The 22,337-nt window shown below is 31.8% G+C and overlaps 1 protein-coding gene across 1 annotated transcript in view; it reads right to left on the bottom strand.

The window, feature by feature from the left end:
- LOC148602900 (ceramide synthase 2-like) overlaps positions 1–22,337 on the bottom strand; it is a 33,120-nt gene that overhangs the window by 10,468 nt on the left and 315 nt on the right. Inside the window, exons 2-9 of the mRNA XM_088551414.1 lie at positions 18,012–18,138; positions 16,882–16,988; positions 15,415–15,472; positions 14,859–14,909; positions 7,435–7,527; positions 6,608–6,736; positions 5,448–5,554; positions 1,266–1,428 (exon numbers count right to left, since the gene is read on the bottom strand). Coding sequence (XP_088407540.1) covers positions 1,266–1,428; positions 5,448–5,554; positions 6,608–6,736; positions 7,435–7,527; positions 14,859–14,909; positions 15,415–15,472; positions 16,882–16,988; positions 18,012–18,138 — 835 coding nt within the window. The remainder of the gene's footprint in view (positions 1–1,265; positions 1,429–5,447; positions 5,555–6,607; positions 6,737–7,434; positions 7,528–14,858; positions 14,910–15,414; positions 15,473–16,881; positions 16,989–18,011; positions 18,139–22,337) is intronic.

Here is a 22,337-nt window from a genome sequence, read left to right as displayed (position 1 = left end):
TTCAATAGAATGTGAGAAGAATGAGGTTTTTGACAGAGTTATCTGCCCTTGAAATGTTCATTTTAACTTAATTCGATAATTGGGGTGAAACATGAGGCCTCGTCTACCTTTATTTTTTATTCATGCCAAATTTAACAATTTAATCTAATAATCTGGATAAAACATAAGGCTTCATCTACAGTTTTATTTATGCCAAATTTATGACCTATGATCTCATAGTTCTGTGACCCAAGGAGAGGTTTCAAGGGGTCAGACCCTCCCCTTTTTTAAAAATAAAGTCTAATAACTCAGGAACTAAAGCTAGAATGTTCTCCAAAAAGAATACTGATCATTAGATCATAATAAAAAAAGCATTGTGCAAAATTTTGAAGTTTATTCTACAAGGGGTTCTGAAGTAACTATGTGACATTTGCAAAATAATTCCCTAAAAAATAGGAAAAGTCAATACCATGAAAAATAAAAAAAAAATGGAATTGCTCCAAAATGTGTACAGACAGGCAATAATTGCAACAAATAACTGTGAATAGTATTAAGTAAATTCAACATGTTATTTCAAAATACAGGATGAGACATGAGTTAAGCAACTAACTACTAACTACAGTTAGACTATCACAACAAACATTTGTGCAAAATTTGAAGTTTACTGAACAAGGGGTTCTTAAGTTTATAACAATGCAGCCAATTTACACTTTTTATCAGCAGTTTCTAAAAAAACTAAAAAGTGTAAACTGGTCAAATTATGTTATTTTGTACAATCTTTTAAAAAATTAGAAATGTTCCTAATAACTGAATTTCTACTGAATTAAAATCCAAATATCAAGAATTTGTTCGTTACAAATATGTTAGTTTGCCTGGGATTATATGAAAAGCATAGTGTGGACTGATCAAACTTTAATGACATCACAGTACCTAATTAAGTTATACAAAATAACTTGGTTGGCTCAAAGAAAACCAACCAATCAGAAAGTTTGTTACATATCAAACTGAATTATAATAGAATGTATAGGGCAGAGTATCCTCAATAATTTGGAGAAAAAATGACTTCTCAGAAATCCTTCATTTATTGGCATTATTGCATCACTTAGTGGCAAATCCAGAGTGGGGGGTGCAGGGGGTTGGCACCCCTTATGTCATTTTCATGTGTAGAATTGACAAAAAATGGCAAATAATGTCCTAGCACACACCCCAACCCTTTTCCAAGAAACCCTGGCTGGCATCCCTCCTTTTCAAAGTGTCTGCATCCGCCCCTGTATATGAAAACTAACCTGTCCTCTGGTGACCTTTCTATAAGCTATTCTAAATATCATGTAGCTCCAAATTACATGTAGAACTTGAAGAATGTACAGTAAGCCATTAAAGAACATGTGGGTAGGGCTTTCCCATAAACCTGGTACTGTTCTTGATTCTACTGTTGCACAATAAATAACACTGGAAAAAAAATCATCATATCATTAATTTACCTCTACATAGAAGAGTATCTATAGTAAATTGAAAGTGTACAGGCATGGGTTTCATAAAAAAAAAAGAAAGGAAAAAGAATTTCGTTAAGTCCTGTGTTTCTGGTCAAAATTTGAGTTGAGGATAGATTTGAGTAAAATCTCAATTTGAGATGTTCTATGAAACTGGACCCTAATTGGCCAGTCAGACAGTTGTCCTTGACCCCTTAGATTGTGGGTGGACAGGAGTGCTGTACTCCATTCCCCCAATTCCTCTCTTCCTGTCTCCAATTAAACTGTCTGTGGCCCCTTTTCATTAAGTGAACATCCAGTTCAAAGCTCAAGATTGTACACTTGATAACATTGGTACAAATTTTGGAAAAATGAAACTACACAGCACGATTAAGTTCTAATTAAAACAAAACCTTGACTTCAGTACTGTCATTTCTACAATTTAAAGATGTATAGTACCAACACAAGACATGGACAGTGATTGTATATGCTGTAAAGCATGGTTATCCTAAGTCCTAAGGATCCAATTGAAACAAGTCAATGAACCATAATTTTCCTCTTTCCTCTACCCCGGACTTGATTTTTTTATGAGCAACTCGGTGGATGTTTCTAGAAAACCAAAGGCCGCTTACCCTATCGGTGCACCTGGTCCATGCTCCAAGTTTTTAGTGGAGTCAGAGTTGCTCATTTACTTTTGTTACTTTGTATGTATTATTTTAGGTACATTATGTCCTTTGTCGTGTTTGTCTGCTTTCCATGTCTGGATTACATTCTTTTGATTTCCACTAGATCTTGGTTCCCTTGATTACTCTTAAAGATGCCAATGATTGTGAATAATTTCTCTGGTATGTTTGAATATAAGTGTATTTTCTATCTCTTTACAGATTCAAATAGTATTAAAACAAATAATATAAAAAGAAACGCCACAATGTAAATAATGTACGGGAAATAAAAAACTACTGCAGGGTACATATATTGGAAGAAAAATATCTTTTTAACAAGGACTAGTAGAAGCACCTTAGGGAAATCTGTTAAAAGTGATGACAGAATAAATAGGTAATGGGTTATCAAAAATGAACCCATAAGGGTAGGTTTGATAGGTTAAATGCTACAAGCTCAAGCTTAACCTGATATTCTTTTCCTGCATAAGTTTCTTTCAACTTTTATTTCTGAAAGTGCCATTAACAATTATCTAAAAACAATGAGGAAATACACTACTGTCAACACATTTTTTTATTTCTCCACTCTCCACAGTGGAGTCACCATTTTAAAAATGGTCTGTAGTTTACTAATGCTGTCATTATACCTAGGTATATTTTTTATGGTTCAAGCAGTTTAATAACATTTAAGTAATTGACAAAAATAAATATCGAAAAGTTTAGAAATGGAGCAATTTTATTCCAGTTTTCACTTTGGTGGTGTCACAGTGGAGAACATGATAGACTCCACCTTGGAGAGTGGAGAACATGAATAACTCCACTGTGAAGAGTGGAAAAATTAACATTTTGAATGATGGTAGTATAACGCAGCTTCCTTTTCTCATAAGACATACCCTTCACGGAAATATAACAAAGATCTCCTTAATATGCAAAACAACTGTAACCAGCTCAATGAACATGCATACGAAAAACAATCCATATACTCCATATGACCCTTGAGACAAACCTGTCCCTGAAGGAGTTTACATAAGAATCATTTAATTCCATAACCAATGTAGAATTAGTGACACAAATTGTAATCCATTGAAAAATATAAATTAAAAGCTGTCCCTTGTGCCAAGGATAATCACCTATATTGTCAGATTCTATACAGCAAAAGCACACAAAACTGAAATGTAAAATATCATAAAACAGCTAGAGAATAATCTCTGATGCTCTCACTAACAAAATGGCTACCATAGGAACATCAACAAAGCAATGTAGCTAAAAATTGAAGAACCTTAGTGAACATGCTCACATATCATATGTACCCACATATTGGACCCTTTACATTTTTTAAAGTCCAAGGTGCCATAACTTCTGTAAAAATTAGCAATGCACAAGGCAATGTAAACTTAATATGTTACTGACAGTGGTATATTCACCAATCAATATTAAACTCAATATCTGCAAGTTTGAAGAAAGAATACAATACATGTCTGAACCTTCATCACCATCAGATACTTGTCAGCACATAAGTAACTTCAATATGTTTACAAACACAAAGCAGACTACTTTGGGATGCTCAATTTCTGACCAAGGAATTTTTAAATTTACCTAGGTCCTTGAAATTCAAATCAATATTGAGTTGGAATGAGGACTTTTGGCTTTCCTATTGAAATTTCCTATTTTTAAATTGACCTAGGTCCTTGAAATTCAAATCTATATTGAGTTGATAATGAGGACTTTTGGCTTTCCTATTGAAAAATCCCAAGAAAAGAAAAACCAAAAATATTCTTAGACCTTCGATTTGAACCCTTGATTAGTCTTAATTTTATAAAAATCTAAACAAGACCAATCATACATCTGGACAAGAGTCACTGTCATGTTTGTGGGGTACAAATTTTCGTGGATTTGGTGGCTTCTGTAAACCATGAAATTTAGTTCCCAACAAAAAAGGAAATTTCCCATACATTTGCATGAAAGAGTTGTCAAATTCACAAATTCAAAAATCTACATTTCCCCCAAAACCATGAAAATTGGTACCCCCCAAAAAAAGTATTTTCACAGTATTAGTCAGCAAATGAATATCTTCAATTTACGTAGAAATACTAAATAAGCCATCTCAAGGGAGAAAAAAAAACTATCTCTCCATAATCAGAAGAGCATATCTTTAAAATGTTTATAAGCACTTTGTAGATTTTGAATAAAATTGGTTCAATACCGTTTGAATTACATTTTACACAAAGTAGGTACCCACTATACGCATGATGGACAACAGGATAAATGGATCCTATTAAATGGATACTATGGTAAGTTTACCTGTTTTCACCTTTGAAGATGCAGGTAAAAAATACAGAATTTTTAGGCCATTGATACAACGCAGATGATATATAATTTTTATTTGATACCAGATGTACTATACTATAGTTTTTTTCCTTGATGTTGGAAATAATTCAGTGATTTTCCCACTCTTATTTTGGGGTCAAAAAAGGGCACCTTTTCCAAAGAGAAATACATGTATGCTTCAAATTTCACAATTAAAGCAGTGAAATTCCCAACATGGTACATCAACACAAAATTTGTTTCTCTCCACTCTACTTTATGAAATTTGTGATCCTCGTGGACTTCAATACAGTGGAAACTGTAAATGCCCTAATCAAAGGCTTTTTTATATACATGTATATACTATTTTCCTAACTCACAATTTTCACACTCTTTTCCCCAATTGCAAGGGTCAGAGGCCCCTTCTCCAAAACGGTAGGAAAATCAGTGTAATTCCATGTAAATTGTTAAGTCTAACCCAATGTGTGGACCACAATGCCGACTAAATGTGACATTTTCATTGTTTGTTAGCATATAAATAAATAGAATTTTTCCTGGTTTTGTTTTTAAGTGAAAGTAATTATTAATAGCTGTACCTCGGGAGGGGGTAGAGGTTCATTAATTCTCTTGATGTAAACCAATAGATTCTACCTAGCAATAATGATAGTAAAGGTGTATTAATAAAAAAATGTGGTACATTTCAGAATCATCTACCCCAGGAGTATTTTGTAAGCGAATCCACAGGCATTTCACATAAAGCAGAGTATGCTAACCCTACCGGTGCACCAGGTATATGCTCCCAGTTTTAAATGGAGTCCATGTTGCTCATTTACTTTTGTTTCAATGCACCCATTATTTTGGTTACTTGATGTTCTTTGTTGTGCATGACTTTTCATGGTCTTGTCATTGTCCCTGAATTTTGTCCTTTTTTCTTACAATTCAAATGCTGGTGCCCTTAATTTCCTTTAACTCAGTCTTGAAATCTTAATAACTTCAAATAAACATGTAAACTAACAGGAATTGATATTCTACTTACTAGAATGGGTATATTATAAGCCTGGTAGCAATCCAAACCAGAAAAAATACCACAAACAGCACAGTTGACAGTGTCTCCTTCTTAATGTATCCTGCTATCTTAGCCCCCTAAAACATACTTATATATGTAATTGCTTATTTTTTCTCCTCCTAACTGAACCACTGTTATCTGTAAGAATCAGGCAATATTGACAAATAATTAATCACGCCCAGAAAAAAACACAAATTTGACTATATGTTTGTCTAAGAAATGTCAGAGGATGAAGAAAACCCATTTCAATGTTACAATTGAATGATAGGGGAAAGTGAGTTATCTCCCTTTGATGATGAAATTGCAAAAAATTTCATAAAATTTATACCTCAAATTACCCATTAATGATGCTTAAATTAAGAAACAAATGCCACTTCTGCATTTCAGATAACATTCTGAACAAGATATTATGGAAAGACTTGTGTTTTCCCCCCACCATGATTCATCCACTGCCTGATACTTACAGAGAATAGCACTAAGCATTTATAGTCTGACACATTTATATTCAACATTGAAAGCAAACAGAAATCAGTTTGCAAGACCTAACATAGCTCCACAACATCAATTGAAACAAATTAAATTTTTTTTAAGTAGGCTTAACTAGGCTAAAAAAAAATGTGTGTTTATGGTCACCTGACCAACCCTCATTTTATCACCGTGACCCTAACTATTTTTATCAGCAATTTTCTGAAATTCCAGAAATTCCCACCTTTTCTGTCACTGGTACTGGTATTTATTGTATTAAACAACAATGGCGGCCTCCAGTGACAGGAGCATCAGCAATTTAAAAAAAAACAAAAACTTGGAGCATGGACTAGGTGCACTGATAGGGTAAGTGGCCTCTTGTTTTCTAGAAACATCTGCCGATAGACAAGCATGTGCACCATTACATGTCATCTGTTTCCCTCTATATAGCTTATTAGTCAAGAAACTACAATTAAACTACCCCCATTCCCCCTCCCAAAAAAAAAAATGACATAACTAGGTTTAAATGCCTTCTACATCCCTAAAAACAATTGTGTGTTAATGTTTTATTTTGGTCAAGCTCAAATATTGTTTTTTATATCCTTTTTGCATTCATGAATCACTTAAATATATTGTCTCAATGGTGCGTCTTAACAACAACTTACTGCCAGGAAGTAGTCAACAGCATCATGAACACAGAGCACCAATGTACCTATCCGCACAAAGTTCACCACCCATGAGAAAAATACAAGTGCTATAGTTACTAAGTGGTGAGTCACCATTTCTGTAAAATCCTGCAAAATATAAAATATTAGTGTGGTCAATCAAGATCACCAAAAATGCTTCATTCAGTTTTGAATTTCAATTGCTGATGAATATTTGACACATGAAAAGAATTCAACCAAATTTAAAGTGGCCCCCTTCTTTATTAATGGTTCAAGTGAGAAGTCTTCTTTAGGGGAATGGTACCTTGAAGTAAAATTTCAGAGATCTGTTTACATATAGTCAAGTGTTATTGTCTGGACATAATGATAATGCTTGTTTCTGGTCCCCTTTTGTCCCTTTATAATTCCTAAGCAGTTAGTTGCATCCCCTAATATCACTTTAAGCCCTCCATTTGGGCTATGGCACCCTGTAGTACAATAACAGAGATATACATTCATTTAGTCAAATTATTAACCAGACAATACCAAAATGCTTGTTTCTGGTCCCTTTTTGGCCCTTATTTCCTTAACCATTTATATCACAATCCAAAAACTTATCAATTTAAGAAGTAATCAAGGGAACCAAGATTCTAACAAAAATCAAAAGAATGTAATCCAGGGACAAAGACCAGACATGGAAAACAGACAAACACAACAACAAACATACAGTAACTAAAATCATACATACAAAGTAATAAAAGCAAATGAGCAACTCGGACTCCACTAAAAAACTGGGGCATGAACCAGGTGCACAGGTAGGGTAAATGGGTTACAAGCTAGTCGCTTACCTTTCTCTTGTGATCAGTAGATAATGTAAAGAGAAGACTCCAATAAAAACCCAATTCAATGACATAGTACCAGTAAACATCATTGGTGACATGCTGAAAGTAGATACAGAAATATAACAAACTTCATCCGCTGATACACTACTGTCAATATTAATTTTAATTTATCCACTCTCCACAATGGAGATAATTTGAGTGGAATCACCATTTCCTGATTTGTTTGTAGTTCACTTTTGATGTCTACATACCAAGATATATTTAAGGAGGCAGAAGTAAGGTAAGGGACACAACTCTCACAAATCACTGAAATGTTGTATTCAGCTTTCTCTATCAATCTCATATAAGCATCAAAGTAACTTGGATTGATTTCATTCTATTTCAAGTGAAAGCTTGATACACTTTGGTGAAATTGAATATGATACAAACTTATCACTGATTTCAAAAATTATCTCCCTTACCCTAGGTCTACCTCCTTAATGATTACTAGAGTTTGATATGGCTTGTTATTTTTAAAATGATACATTTCATAAACAGCAAGAAATTTTGCCACTTTTCACAAAGTCAAGGAATTTAAAAAAAAAATAAAAGTTTATCATCATCACTACCTGTCAGAAAATAGAAAATAATGAGAGCTGCACATATAACAATACCGCATTTTCATGTGAATCAAATACATTGTCCCCTACTGAATACTGGATAAATATTCATTGGATTGTAATGGAATGTAATCAACAACCATAATTTTTTTTTATATAAAAGAAAAAAAGATATTTAGAAATTACTTTAAAAATTACGTCTAATTATCTCTTGGTGCAAATATTAGATATTAATAAAGTCAATGGAACAAGTCACAATGGACTTTGGAAACCCATGTCTCAAGCAAGTCATGTAAGCCTACGGGATTGCTAATAAAACCAAACCCATGCCATATACTGTGAAAGTACTTTAATTTGTGGACACCAATTTTCATGGATCGGGGAAAAAAACACAAGTTTGTGGTTTCTTTAATTCGTGGTTTTAATGTTTTTAGTATTTACGTCAATGGGAATCTCTTATTCGTTGGGAACTAAATTTCCTGGTTTGGTCTACCAACAATAACCACGAAAATTGGTACCCCACTAACAATAGTACTTTTACAGTATTACAAGCATGAAGAGATCAACTGATTATTCACATGGTTTTTCATTCAAAGGACCATAACTCTGCAAACAAAATATTAATGATTCAGATAAAATTCTGAATTCCACATAAATCATAACTTGTAATATTTAAACTACATAGCATATATCATACCCATACCTTTAAGCATGTGAGACAAAAAGTGAGGATAAACTGGTAGACTGAGTGAAAACCATACAATGTATTCTCCATTTTCCTTTTGGCTTTGCCCATCTTGGGACATATACCAGTTGGTTAGACAAATCAAACAGAAATAGAATGGACAGTAAAAAGTAATTCAGAGACTCCATTATCACTGATTTATCATGGGCTAGCCATTAATGTCCTCTTATTTTATACTATTTTTTTTTTTTGGGGGGGGGGGGGGGTACAATAATAACATTAATGACCAGTGCTTGGTAAAACAGTGATAAAAATGAAATAGTGTGAATTACTTCAACACTAATAAGATTAAATTCTTTATGCTTAAGAAAAGACAAAGCCCATGATTTGCACCGAAATTGAAACCACTGTGGACCAATTCCACTGTGATGTCTATCACTACCTAAGAAGTTTATATTGTGTGATTAAAATAAAGTAACCTGCATTCTGAGATGAAGTGGAATTTGTTTGAAAAAACGCAGAAGTTGGATTTCGGTCTATGGTCTCATTAACCACTTCTAACATTTCCATTTCTTTACATGTTAAAATAATAATTTTCAAAGTTTCACTGTGAATTCCCACAACAAATGACATCTTAAAGTTGCATACCATTGCGAAGCTTGGAAAATAAGGCTTCCAAAATCATTATGCTAATGCATAAGTCTAGATTCAGTGTGTTTTTGGTACTACATAGGGGGTGTGGCCATTTGACCTGGAAGTGGTTAGTGAGACCTATAGTGACAAATCACAATCAACACACAATAACCTCCAAATTTACAGATGAAATTGAACCAAAACTGAACTTGAAAATGTGTACACCACAAAATCCAAACAATCACTGACATGCAACAGTGCAAAATGTTCTCTTGCATATTTAAAACTGTTCTATCATGCTTCATCATGGTAGTCGTAGTAACATAGAGAAAAGAACGAATAGACAATTAAAAATGAGCAATATAAAAATATACTGGAAATAAAACACACTGTAGTATCTGAGTAAAGGTAAAATCATCAAAATTGTTAATATGCATGTAAACTACCCTGTATATATTACAGCGAGTTATACAGGTAACTTCACAAAATAAAGATGGTCTTCCCACAACTGAATGAGCTTTACCTGATAAAATGTACAAATCTTTCTATCATTGCATAGGTATAAACTAACTATGATAAAAAGTTTACATTTCTTTGACAATTGTCTAATTAACTACCTAAAAAAGTTTATCAGACGATTGTCCCTTATACAAGGGGAGACCATTTCTTGAAGTTAACTATATTACCCACTGTAAATACTGTCTGTCAATTCTGTATGGTAAAGAACCATTAGTTTAAACATATTTTATTTATAAATTATTATGAATAGGATTGGACAGCAAACTAGGCCTATATACATCCTCTCCACAGAGAACCATTGTTTTTATTATCAACTTATAAAACTTCAGTGATATTGTTTGCCATAAATTACCTCTGAAATAAGGCTGTTTCACCTGAAGAAAGTTTTATAAATTGTCCAAAAAATGGCTCAATAATAATACAAAAAAAAAAAAGATAAATTATTTCCAAATTGGCCAATTGATATTGGAAGAGTAAGTAATGGTGTTTCTGTTAAAAGTTACACTGATTTAATTGGTATTTATTCGTCTTTTTTTTTCAAATACGAATACAAATACTTTATTTCTCTATAACATAGTTACATAGAGTACATATATATATAACATTATACAAACATTTACATTTACATTACCATGCATGTGTAAAGAAAGGAACATAGATAACTTGGAGAACTGACTTTCACATGGATTATTTCAATAAATGTACATAATTATTCAAAAACTTCTTGTCGTCATCTTTATAATTAGGCGTTTCGAAGTTTTTTGTTTGGTAATTACAAATTTCCCCATTTAAAATAAATTCTGCATTTTTCTCAATAAAAAAGGATGAGGTAGATTTGAAAAAAACCAACAATATCACATACTTATGTCGCTATACATTTGTACATGTACTCACAAAGTAAAAAAATGTTTAAGAATTTTTATGCGGACATTGTGAGTAAATATTGAAAAATTTATACAGTGATGAATTTTTAATAAAAAGTTTTTAAAACCTACAAGCATATAATTTTAATCAAGTTAATCATCTTAAGAAAAATTTAAACTTTCCAAAACAAACACCCAAAATTAGTTTGTCTAGCATTTATCATTTTAACTTACTTGAAAATGTTGCATTTCACACCAACTTATTCAATAGAAAATAAATTATGTAAATTATATATAGGAATAATCAAACCTTTAGTGTGAGTCCCTGTAAAAATCAGGCAGTAGGTGAAACATGGTATGAAAAACCCATCATTTTAATAGTGTAATTTGACTATTTGCACCATCATAATCAAGGAAAACAGACAAGATTTTCCATATCATGCTAGCCCATTGAGTTATAATTTCATTGAAATGTACTGAAAATGAACATTTCAAGGGCAGATAACTCTGTCAAAAACTTCATTTTTCTAAGATTATTGAAAAATTTCTGAGCAAATCCAATGATGCAGTGATCAAATAATGGTCTTTTCTAATAGAGAAAGCATCCTTGAGTGATATTTTATTGTCCGATCTGTGGGGTTTTGACATGCATGTTTCTGATTTTTCCCATTTTGCCTGATTCTTACAAACACTTACATTGTGATTGTATCCAATCATATGTCATATAATGTATAATGTATTCCTATGGTAACACATTTTATCAAAGATGAATTCCCTTATGGTGGCAAATTTTATCATAGATGTATTCTCCTAGTGACTTATTTTATCGTAGATATATTTCCCATGATAGTAAATTCAAAGATGTAAGCATGTAATTTATGAGATCAGAACATTCAGTAAACATGGAAAAATAAACTGGGGAATGTTAGACTTAAGGGGTTAGGCAAAAGGAAATGAACCAGTTTACAATGTGGTTTATATAAGGATAAAGTAAAAATGTAAAACAGAAATAAAATGGTTGGACATATATTAGTAGTGACAAAGCAAGCAATATGTAGTGCATAACCCTTTTACCAACACAAAACTACCTATAAATGTTATTAATTTTGAGCAAAGATGATCAATGTTCTAAACACTTTATCTCTAAGCATTAATTATAAAAACATTCTATACAGAGTTCTCATTCTTCCAAAGAAATCACAAGTCCAAGGATTCCCTAAAAATGAAGGGTCCTTAAAGAATTTCTGTAAGTCCAGAAAGATATAAAATGTTCAAACTGAACCATAGTTTGGTCAGTCAATAAGGTTTTGATATTGTTGTATGGCAAAGATCATCTTATTTTCCTTTTGAGTTTCACATACCAACCTACACAGGCAAAATTATTTCACATGATTTTTACATGAATTTCACTTGGTTTTTTACCTGAATTTGTGGAATTCAGGTGAAAAAAGCCTTCATGGGAAAAACATGTGAATTGTTAAAATGAAATTCGTGTTAAGTGAATTTCATGTGAAAATCATGTTAATTTCATATGAAGTTCATGTGAATTTTGTGTAAAGAATGATTAACATGAATTTCATGAGAAAAATATATGCCTGTGTATAATAAAATTAAAATTTGTTTTACTGTATGATTCTAGAATGAAGCAACAATTAAAGGTTAATCAAAAAAAAAAGTGCTAAGAGTTGTCTTAAGAGGCATTGCAAAATTTACCAACAAGTTTGACGTTTTTCACATGTCCAAAGGACTCCTTTTTATTGATCTTCAAAAGTCCTTAGTGAAATACGAAGTTGAAGTCCTTGAGAATCCTGCTATGTTTTAACTTGAAAAAGGTAAATAGATATAAATTTAGCGTTGTAAAAAACATTTTTTTCTTAAAAAATCTCAAACATTGCAGTATCTAAATATTTGAGTTATGGTTAGTGCTATAGTAATGGTTGTCAGTAGAGTCAGGAAGATGGCATGGTGGATCATACCCTCCTATTGCCTCAAATGACATCAATAATGAATACCACTATATTATAACATGTCACACATTGAAGTTACTTGCCTAGTGAGCCCAAACATGCACTTATTGGGCTGCTGTATTTGCTATATTAAAAACAAAATTGCACTTAAAACCAATCCAATAAGATTATTATAGAAGTCACTATAAAAGTTAGTTTCCCATTTCGTATAGTTGGTAATTATCACAGGGTGTAAATTTTGCATTCTGTCTGAAAACACTAAAATATATTCCATGATATATTCATTTTGAGATTATTGCATTATTTACAAGATGCAAGAATTAGAACAGGGCAAAACTTTTCCAATACTTCTTAGCCTAAATTTCATAAGATTCTACACCTACCAAAATAACCATCAATACGGTATTAGAAAAAAGGGTCAATACTCTTGCCCTAAAAGCAAAAAAAGAGACAATACTCTTGCCCTAAAACCAAAAAAAAAGGGACAATACTCTTGCCCTAAAACAAAACAAAAAATTAAAAATGATGCAATTCACGTAATGAAAAACATTTTGGTTTTTTTAAGAATAAACAGTTTTTTTCTTCATAATTTATCAATGTGTAAAATCAGAGCATTCACAAACAAACAATACATGTAAAAGTCAAAAGGATTCTTTCCAATTTCACCTTGTAACTTTACATCTGTCAAACTTCAAAATAACACTTAAAATCTCACATTCCATGGAATTGATGTAATTTTATTTCACGAGACAGGATGTCTAAATAATTTTATCATCCTGGAACACATGAAATATCTGCTATAAAACATAATCAATCAATAATCTATTAAGTAGCAGTCTTTGTAAGAATCATGCAAAATCTGAAAAATGTGATACACCCTAAAAAAGGATACATACTTTTATTTTTGTAATTAAATTGTTTTATGGGTCTATATTATGAAGTGTGTAATTATTCATTCAAATCTGCCTGCTCTTAGGAGATAATCAACATTTAAAATCCAATAGATTCTATTGTATTTGAGAGTCATTTACAGAGTCATCTTCCTTAATTTTGAATTCTACAGTGCATTCTATACAACTTTTATCTCCTATGAGCACGGGTTATAAGAAAAACCACATGTTTATTTCTGTTTACTATGGCATTTCAAACAAAATATCAAAAATAAAAATATGTAGGCTTTTTACCAATGAATCACATTTTGCATGATCCTTAGCTGGAGTGCTACTAAATTAGCCTTGCACCTACAATCCAAAACTTATTTCAGCTAATTTTGCAAGCAAGAAATACTGTACAAATAAACTGATTCAAATGAGTCTATTTATGAAAGAATAAAGAATGTTAGGTGCAAAATTAAAAAGGCATGAAATAAGATAATTTGATTGATATCCTAAATCACCAAAATATGTATCCCCTATTATAAATGGTCTTACAGTATTATAAACCTACATGTTTGTAGTTAATATAAGGCTCTATTATCTATCTTCTGAAGTTAAGACAGGTGACTGTAATGTATTCATCCAATTTTTATGTCTAGCACCAGGACTTTCTGGAATATTTCCTATTATATATCATGTATTGTACATCGAATCTACCTTTATCTTGTAAGGAGTTAGCTGATCCTGAATTGTCAATTATAGTTAAAATAATCAAAGATTTTATATACAAATATTGAAAACTGAATTTTCAACTTTGCTTTTTTCACTATGCTATTGTTATAATGACAATAGGCTTTGATTTCACAGGTGTTGACCTGTTATATAGTCTATTCTATTTATGTAAAGAAAAGTTTACCTGTAAATTTTACAATTAATATCAGCAATAGACTGCAGATGCATTTGAAACATAATATATTTTTTAAGATTTTTTTTTTTTAATATTTAAGGTTTTTGTTTGTCTTTATCCAGAAACACCCTTCATTGGGTGTCTTACCAGAAGATATTTATAAAACAGACTATAGACTGATTGTCATCAAAATTATTTTTATCAACAACAGCAAAGTAGAAAACCAAAGTAACAAAGTTTTTAAATTTTTTTTTCTAACATTGTCTATTGTTATTTCTGTAAATGCCATGCAATTTTATTGTCAAAAATTTACATATGACAGTATTTTGAGAGATCAGAGAAACTGGAAGATTTTGTGAAAGCTAATTGAAGAAGTATATACCTGTTTAGGCCACCCTCTCCAACAGTTGATAGTTTCTGAGAACCATGGTTTCTGAAAAAAAAGAGAGAAATCATAGGTATTAACATATGAAAATCCTAAAGTGGGAGATTCCCCTCATAAAATGTTCTGAAGACAGGAGATTTGCAGAGTTTTTGTTTTTGCAACATGCTTTTTACGAGAGATACATTGTACATGAAGAATAAAAGGATAATAAATAGGAAAGAGTGAATAACCAAAATATGATCACGAGTGCTGAAGAACACCTAGATTTAATAAATGCATAAAATTGTTTTGTGCAAAAGCAAAATCTTTAAGCGTTCTTGGTACGAGTTATTATATTCTGGTTCTTCATGCTATTTTATATGTATTTATTTTTTTTGGTAAATGGATAATAATAAATAATTTACAAGAATTGTGACATTTTGGAGAAAGTTGTACACTGAAATTACAGAATTTATGAATATTTCACATGTGAATTATCAAAATTCAATGCATAGGGAATATTGTATTGATCAAGAATTTTCAATAGGGTGTTTTAACAGATTTATATACTTACATCCCAAAGTGTATACAGCCCATACCAAAACAGTACAATATAGAACAGGAAATGCCAGCTGTAAATAAAACAACAGATAAACGCATGATCTACATACAGTAAAACCTGTCTAAACCAAACCACTTCTGGACTATAATATAGGTTCAGTTTAGACAGGTTAGATATACATATAATTGATGTAAAGATAGTTTAAAAAGTGTCAGGTTTTTAGGATAAAGGGTTTGAATTAGACAGGCTTTTAGGATTATTCAGGGTTTGGTTGAGACAGGTTTTTAGGATTATTCAGGGTTTGGTTTAGACAGGTTTCTTTTGGTTTATTCGGGATTTGGTTTAGACAGGATTTTTTGTTTATTCAGGATTTAATATAGACAAGTTTTTTGGTTTATTCAGGGTTTGGTTTAGACAGGTTGTTTGGTTTATTCTGGATTTGGTTTAGACAGGTTTTTTGGTTTATTCTGGATTTGGTTTAGACAGATTTTTTGGTTTATTCAGGATTTGGTTTAGATAGGTTTTTGGTTTATTCGGGGTTCGGTTTAGACAGGTTTTTTAGTTTATTCAGTATTTGGTTAGGACAGGTTTTTTGGTTTATTCAGAATTTGGCTTAAACAGGTTTTTCTTGGTTTATCTAGGGTTTGGTTTAGACAGCTTTTTCTTGGTTTATCCAGGGTTTGGTTTAGACAGCTTTTTGGTTTATTCAGGGTTTGGTTAAGACAGGTTTTTCTTGGTTTATCCAGGGTTTTGTTAAGACAGCTTTTTGGTTTATTCAGGGTTTGGTTGAGACAGGTTTTTCTTGGTTTATCCAGGGTTTTGTTAAGACAGCTTTTTGGTTTATTCAGGGTTTGGCTTAGACAGCTTTTGGGTTTGGTCAGGATTTGGTTTAGACAGGTTTTTTATTATTCAATGCTTGGTTTAAACAGGTTTTACTGTACTTTACAGTCTAGGCATTCATTATTCAAGGATTTTTTTCTTAATTTTGACAAGGTTATGCCAAAAAACCAACCATGGGTCAGTTAGTGTTTCATGAACTGCGAAGTGGTTATGTGAGCGTAACTTGCTCAAAGATTTAAAGCTATTTTGTAGAAAAAATAGTGTTGGTAGGTAGGGAAGGAAATTAATCAATTTTTCAGAAACTTTTAATTTACACTGAGTAACAATCTAGATTTTAACAGTGCCTGAGCCAAAAGGATCATAAAATATTTAGGGTAGGCACAAAAAATCTAGGGTAGGTACTGTAGCAGGAAACATACATATTATATTTTTTTCACTTAAAGGAAACAATTTACCTCATGGAATAATTTTAAATCCATTTTTTCTAATGAACTGGCAAAATTTCATTTCATCAAAAAAAACAGCCTTATTCCTGATATATCTAAAAGCAAACAATATCAATGAGTGTTAAAAAAAATATGATGAAAATTATTTCTAACTTTCTATATGTATTTATTTGATCTTTAATACATAACATACTTAGAATCTTCATATTTCTTCATAGTGCTAGGAGCATCTTGTTTTGTTCTGATTCTGAACCATCTTTGTATCTGTCTCTCTGATAAACATGTCTTCTTCGATAATTCCTGTATAATATATATATATATATAAACACCACTAATGTATAAACAGACTTTTATGTACTGTGAAAGTACTATTGTTCATGGGGTACCAATTATTTGTGGTTTTTGTGAGTGAGCCAGACCATGAAATTTGGTTCCCAATGAAAAGGAGGTTCCCACTGAAGTGTTTACTGGAAACCTCAAAACCACAAATTCAAGAATCCACAAACATGCATATTTTCCCCAATCCATGAAAATTAGTATCCATGAATAAAAGTACTTTTATAGTACACGCATACAATTCCAATCTCTTTTATAAGCTCCAGTGGTAGCCAAATATTAGAGAAGTCCAACTATTATAAAAAAAAAAAAATTCAAGATGTGAAATACTAGAGAAAAAAAGACACATTGTGCTTGGCAAAGAACCCACATCCTTCCACACTCAAGGTAAGCATGCTACCCTGGGTAATTGAGTTGCATTATAAACAAATGTATGACATTTATTATTGTTATGTAAATCAGAAAGGATCATTGTAAAATTCCATGTTCATCTTCCCTTTCCATGTCCTCTTTCAACATCAAAGCAGCAAAGACAGAAGTGAAGAGCTGCAAGACTTGATTCTGATTGGAGATTATTAAATGTATTAAGTAGCACTCCATCCAAGAATCATGCAAAATGTGATTCATGGTTGGAAAGCCTACATATTTTCATTTTTGAAATTTTGTTTAAAATGCTTCAGTAAACAGACAGTTACATGTGGCTTTTCATATAACTCTTGTTCATAAGAGATACAGATTATACAGAATGTACTGTAGAATTCAAAATTAAGGGTGATAACTCTGTAAATGACAGTAAAATACAATAATACAATTTCAATGTGGATTACCTCCTAAGAGCAGACGGATTGAAATGAATAATTACATATTTCATCATATAGACCTATAAGCCAACTTAATCACAAAAATAAAAATGTGTAGCCTTTTTTAGGGTGTATTACATTTTACAGAATTTGCATGATTCTTACAAAGACTGCTACTTAAGTATACCAGTAGTCTTTCAGTATCAAAGGATTTTGATTTTTTGTAGGCTTCTTCCAGCACTGGATTTCTATGTACTTTGTAATGATGAGGCTCCTTTATACCCAGATATCGACCAGTAGGATAAACCACCAGCCTGAAATAATAAACAAAATAAATAATACAGTTGTCATAGTTCATACAAATACTTTTATTTCCTAATCACAGGGTCTTTGCAGGCAAATCGAATCACAAACATTGGGCATACACCCAACATAGTTCACAAATAACATCAAAGAGCATGGGTACACTCAGTTCATGCTCACAAGTTTTTAGGTACAGTGTACTTATGATGATACACTCAGTTCATGCTCACAAGTTTTTATGTACAATGTACTTATGAAGAGTGCCAGTTAATCCATTACTTCCAGTTGTGTAATATTTTTTTTATTAAGCAGAAAAAAAGGGTTCATTGACAGACAAGTTAACAAAGATTGACGATTGACAGACAAGTGTACAAAGATTAGCAAATACAATGAATCCTTTGAATTGTGCAAAAACTGTATGGCCAAAAAGTACAGTACAGAAAGAGACGTATCATGACTGATAAGTGACACACTACTCTGGGAGTGGTAACCTCATCTTTTTTTTTTATCAAAATAAATATTCCTAATTTTTTTCTTATCTTAAATGATAGGTTATGCCCATCAACTTTCAAAAAGAATTTGTAAGAAATCTGAAGAAATTAACATGTTTTTGGCTACCCCTTTCAGAGTGGTGTACCACCATGTCGGTGATCAGTCAAGATATGTCTCTATGTATACAGGGATTTAGCTAGGATTTGAGGGCTTTAGTCACTTTTGCGTAAAGCACGAACGACATATTACAGGCAGCAGAATTTTGTAAATAGTCAATAGTATCATAAACTTAAGACATAAATATGCTTAATATACTTGTTTTAAGTTTACAGATACAGACATAACAATAAATGTTACAACAAAATAACTTATTTTCTATATGAAAACATGTCTGTTACATAATCAAATAAAATAGTTACTATAAGAAAAATAGGTTTTTTACATCATGACATATTATGCTTTGACGCATTCAGTCTAAAAATAGTTACTATTTGACAAAAGCCACTATTATGGTATGAGAAAATCCTCCTGTCCTTTGCCAAACACCACACCTGAAAAGCCCTCTTCAACCTAAAACTTCTCAAATCAGAAGGATGGAGACTGATCTTTAGAAGAGAATTTACTTATGAAACCTTGAGCCTGTTCCTAAGATAGGTCTTGATCACATCGTACCTACTAATGTGAATCCCCTCTCACAGTCACCAGATGATAAAGCAGAAACTAGACAGATAGAAAGGAGCTTGGCCACATTGGCATAGTCAAATGTAGAATTTTTAATTCTGTAAGCGGTTGCTCGATGATTTCTTACTGCTGGGTGGTAATTTTTTAGTAACCTTTGACCCTGGATCATGAGTCGAATTGAAGAAGTTCGTAATCATTGTAATTCGTTTCAAGACTAAAAGAGAATTGGAAAATACATATTTATCGTTGATGAATACTTCTTAACTAACTGTCAGGTATTGAGTTAAAATTAACTGAAAGCCACTAAATGACCAGTCACACATCGGAGACATTGTTTGTGCATTTAAATTTCTAAAAATAGATAGCTATATATGTGCGAGGTGCATGAAGAGTTGGTTTTTATATAGGAGTAAATATCGGTCTGCATCCATTAAAGATTGAAATCGTTTAACACGACAAATCTTTAAAATAATTATGTATATATATAAGTTATATTTCAAACATACTTAAAATCAGAAATGTCATGAGTCAACTTGAAGCTTTTTTTCGGTGGTCAAAAAACGACTGGCTGAAGACGAGTGAGAACCCTGGGATTATCTTTTGTGCTCCTAATGATCAAAAGAGTAATAAATTGTTGTTATTTTAAATGATTATTAACAATGCACATATCAGGGATGCCAGGTAAACAACAATAGAATGTATTTCACACCTGGTTGATCAGGTAATTACCAAGCGTGGGGTCATAAACTTGTCAAAGCGTAAGGCCAGGTGAAATCATGTAACTTTCAATTGAGAGTTTTTCACAAAATTTATATTTAAGGTGATGAAAATTTATCTGAAATCCTTTTTAAATGGAATTGTTTTATACATTTTTCAAATTTTAAGTGACGAAAACGATCTAAAATATTTTCGTCATTTATGAAATCTTTTCATAAATGGCGATAATGACGAGCGCTAGCTAAATCACTGTGTATATGGTTTGTACTACTGACTTGGTCAGCTTAGTTCACTTTTCAAATACATTACCAATCAAGGGTTTCATTATTTTGTTGCAATGCAGGTACCTTTGGTTTTGTAGGAGGTACTTTTCATCATATTGTTTATTGAACAGGTATGAAATTTTAAAATTCTTTAGGTACCTTTCAGTAGTTTAGAAGTGCAAAAGTACCTGGTACCGCCTCTTAATGAAAGGCCTGCACCAATGCCATTTTCCATAGCCCTGAAAGGCTTCAATATTAATCTAGTATTTAAAGTTAAAATGAGCTTCTACAAATGTATTTAAATCTAAACTGACCAAGACTATATATATTACCTAAATGATGCATATATACTGTACACTATTTAATAGCTCTGAAAATATCATATGAGGTTAACTAACTTGCCGTTCAAAACTGGTTCTAAGGAGTCAATGAACTAAAAATACAAATGTAAACAAAACTTCCCCTACATGGAATTCTAGCCATAATGACACTTGTTTAAAATGGCACTTGGTCAAAATGGGACCTGTGAACTTAAAATGGCACTTGGTCAAAATGGCATCTGTATATAGTTAAAATGGCACCCATCATAAATGTATGTTTTAATCATTTAATAATACAAAAATAAATCCTCTGATATATTTAGTATTCTTCCTGGTATTTTTTGGAGGTAAATTTATATTTTGGATAGATATAAAATTAGTCTTTTTGCAGGACATGTCATGCATTAATTATGATAACAAATGTTTTATAATTTCACCTGAATAAATTTCATTTTGTCCTTTCATTTACAATATTTTGTTCAGCAAATTTATTACTGTCATTGAATTATTTAGAAAAAAATGGGAAGATATACATTGTATAACGCAATCAAAATACTTGAAACTAAGTGAAATACCAAAAAAAATATAAGGTGTGAAATTTATCACAAATAAAAACTACATGTAAATTAAAATACAGAAGTAAATGTCACATTTATTACTTTGTAAATAATCTAATAAAACTTATAAATTTTACAAAAGTAATGTGGATACCAGGACATATCAAGATGGTAATTTGAGGAGTGAAATAATCTAATTAAATAATTAAAATGATACCTTTATCATCTATTAAATAAACAAAGCCATACACCATCATCCAATTCCCAAACTAATTTACTTAATGAATTTGCAATCAAAACTTGAATGATATTTCCTTTTCTTAATGAAATAAAAAAATAAATAAAATAAATAATAAAAAATATCTTATTGGTAATATTTATGACTAAATATATGTGTGTGTGTGTGTGTGTCAATCCACATTGGTATGTTTAATGACAAAATCATTTATTCTGTCATTGGTTGGGTCTATATGGCATTTCTAATTTATTAAAAAAAAAAACACACACACACAATAATAGACCAAGTGCCATTTTGACTTTAGGTTACAGACCACCAATTCAACCAATGAGCATTTGGAACGTTAGCAAAAATAGTCCTACGCAGAAATTACCCCTATTCCTCATAGTGCTGTGAAAAAAGTTCTCATCTCATTTAAAAAATTTAAACAGTTTCTGAAAGGAAAAACATTTCTGTACATTTTATAGGTGCATTTTGCTTCTTGTGATGTGAAGCCTAATCTCCATAATGATTTCTAAATATACCCCTATCTTGTGAAAACACTGGGATTTCCCATGCTATTTATAGACACTTCACTTCCGGTAACCAGTACTGCACTGCAAGTCTGCTAACCCCACATGCCATTCTGAGGATTGTGAGCTGACATATGTAGAATCATGCTGATATATAGTCCTCTGCAGGTTAAAGTTAAGGTAAAGTCCAGAGAAGCCATTGAATATTGTGAAATTAGCATAGAAGCCTATGGGAAGTGGAATTAGTGGTTTTTAGCCTATAGTAGGTGCCATTTAAACCAAGTACCATTTTAACTATTTACAATGTACACAGGTGCTATTATGACCAAGAGCCATTTTAACTAGTACCCCCTACATGTACATCTCATGGGAAGGCAATCTCCATAAAGAACTCTTTAAAGGATTTTTTTTTGGTACAGTGACAATTCAA

This window comes from Perna viridis, chromosome 11 (assembly GCF_037379345.1).
Source record: "Perna viridis isolate PV_CMFRI_1.1 ecotype Kerala chromosome 11, ASM3737934v1, whole genome shotgun sequence".
Taxonomy (NCBI): Eukaryota; Metazoa; Mollusca; class Bivalvia; order Mytilida; family Mytilidae; genus Perna; species Perna viridis.
This window is presented reverse-complemented; position numbering and strand designations above follow the sequence as displayed.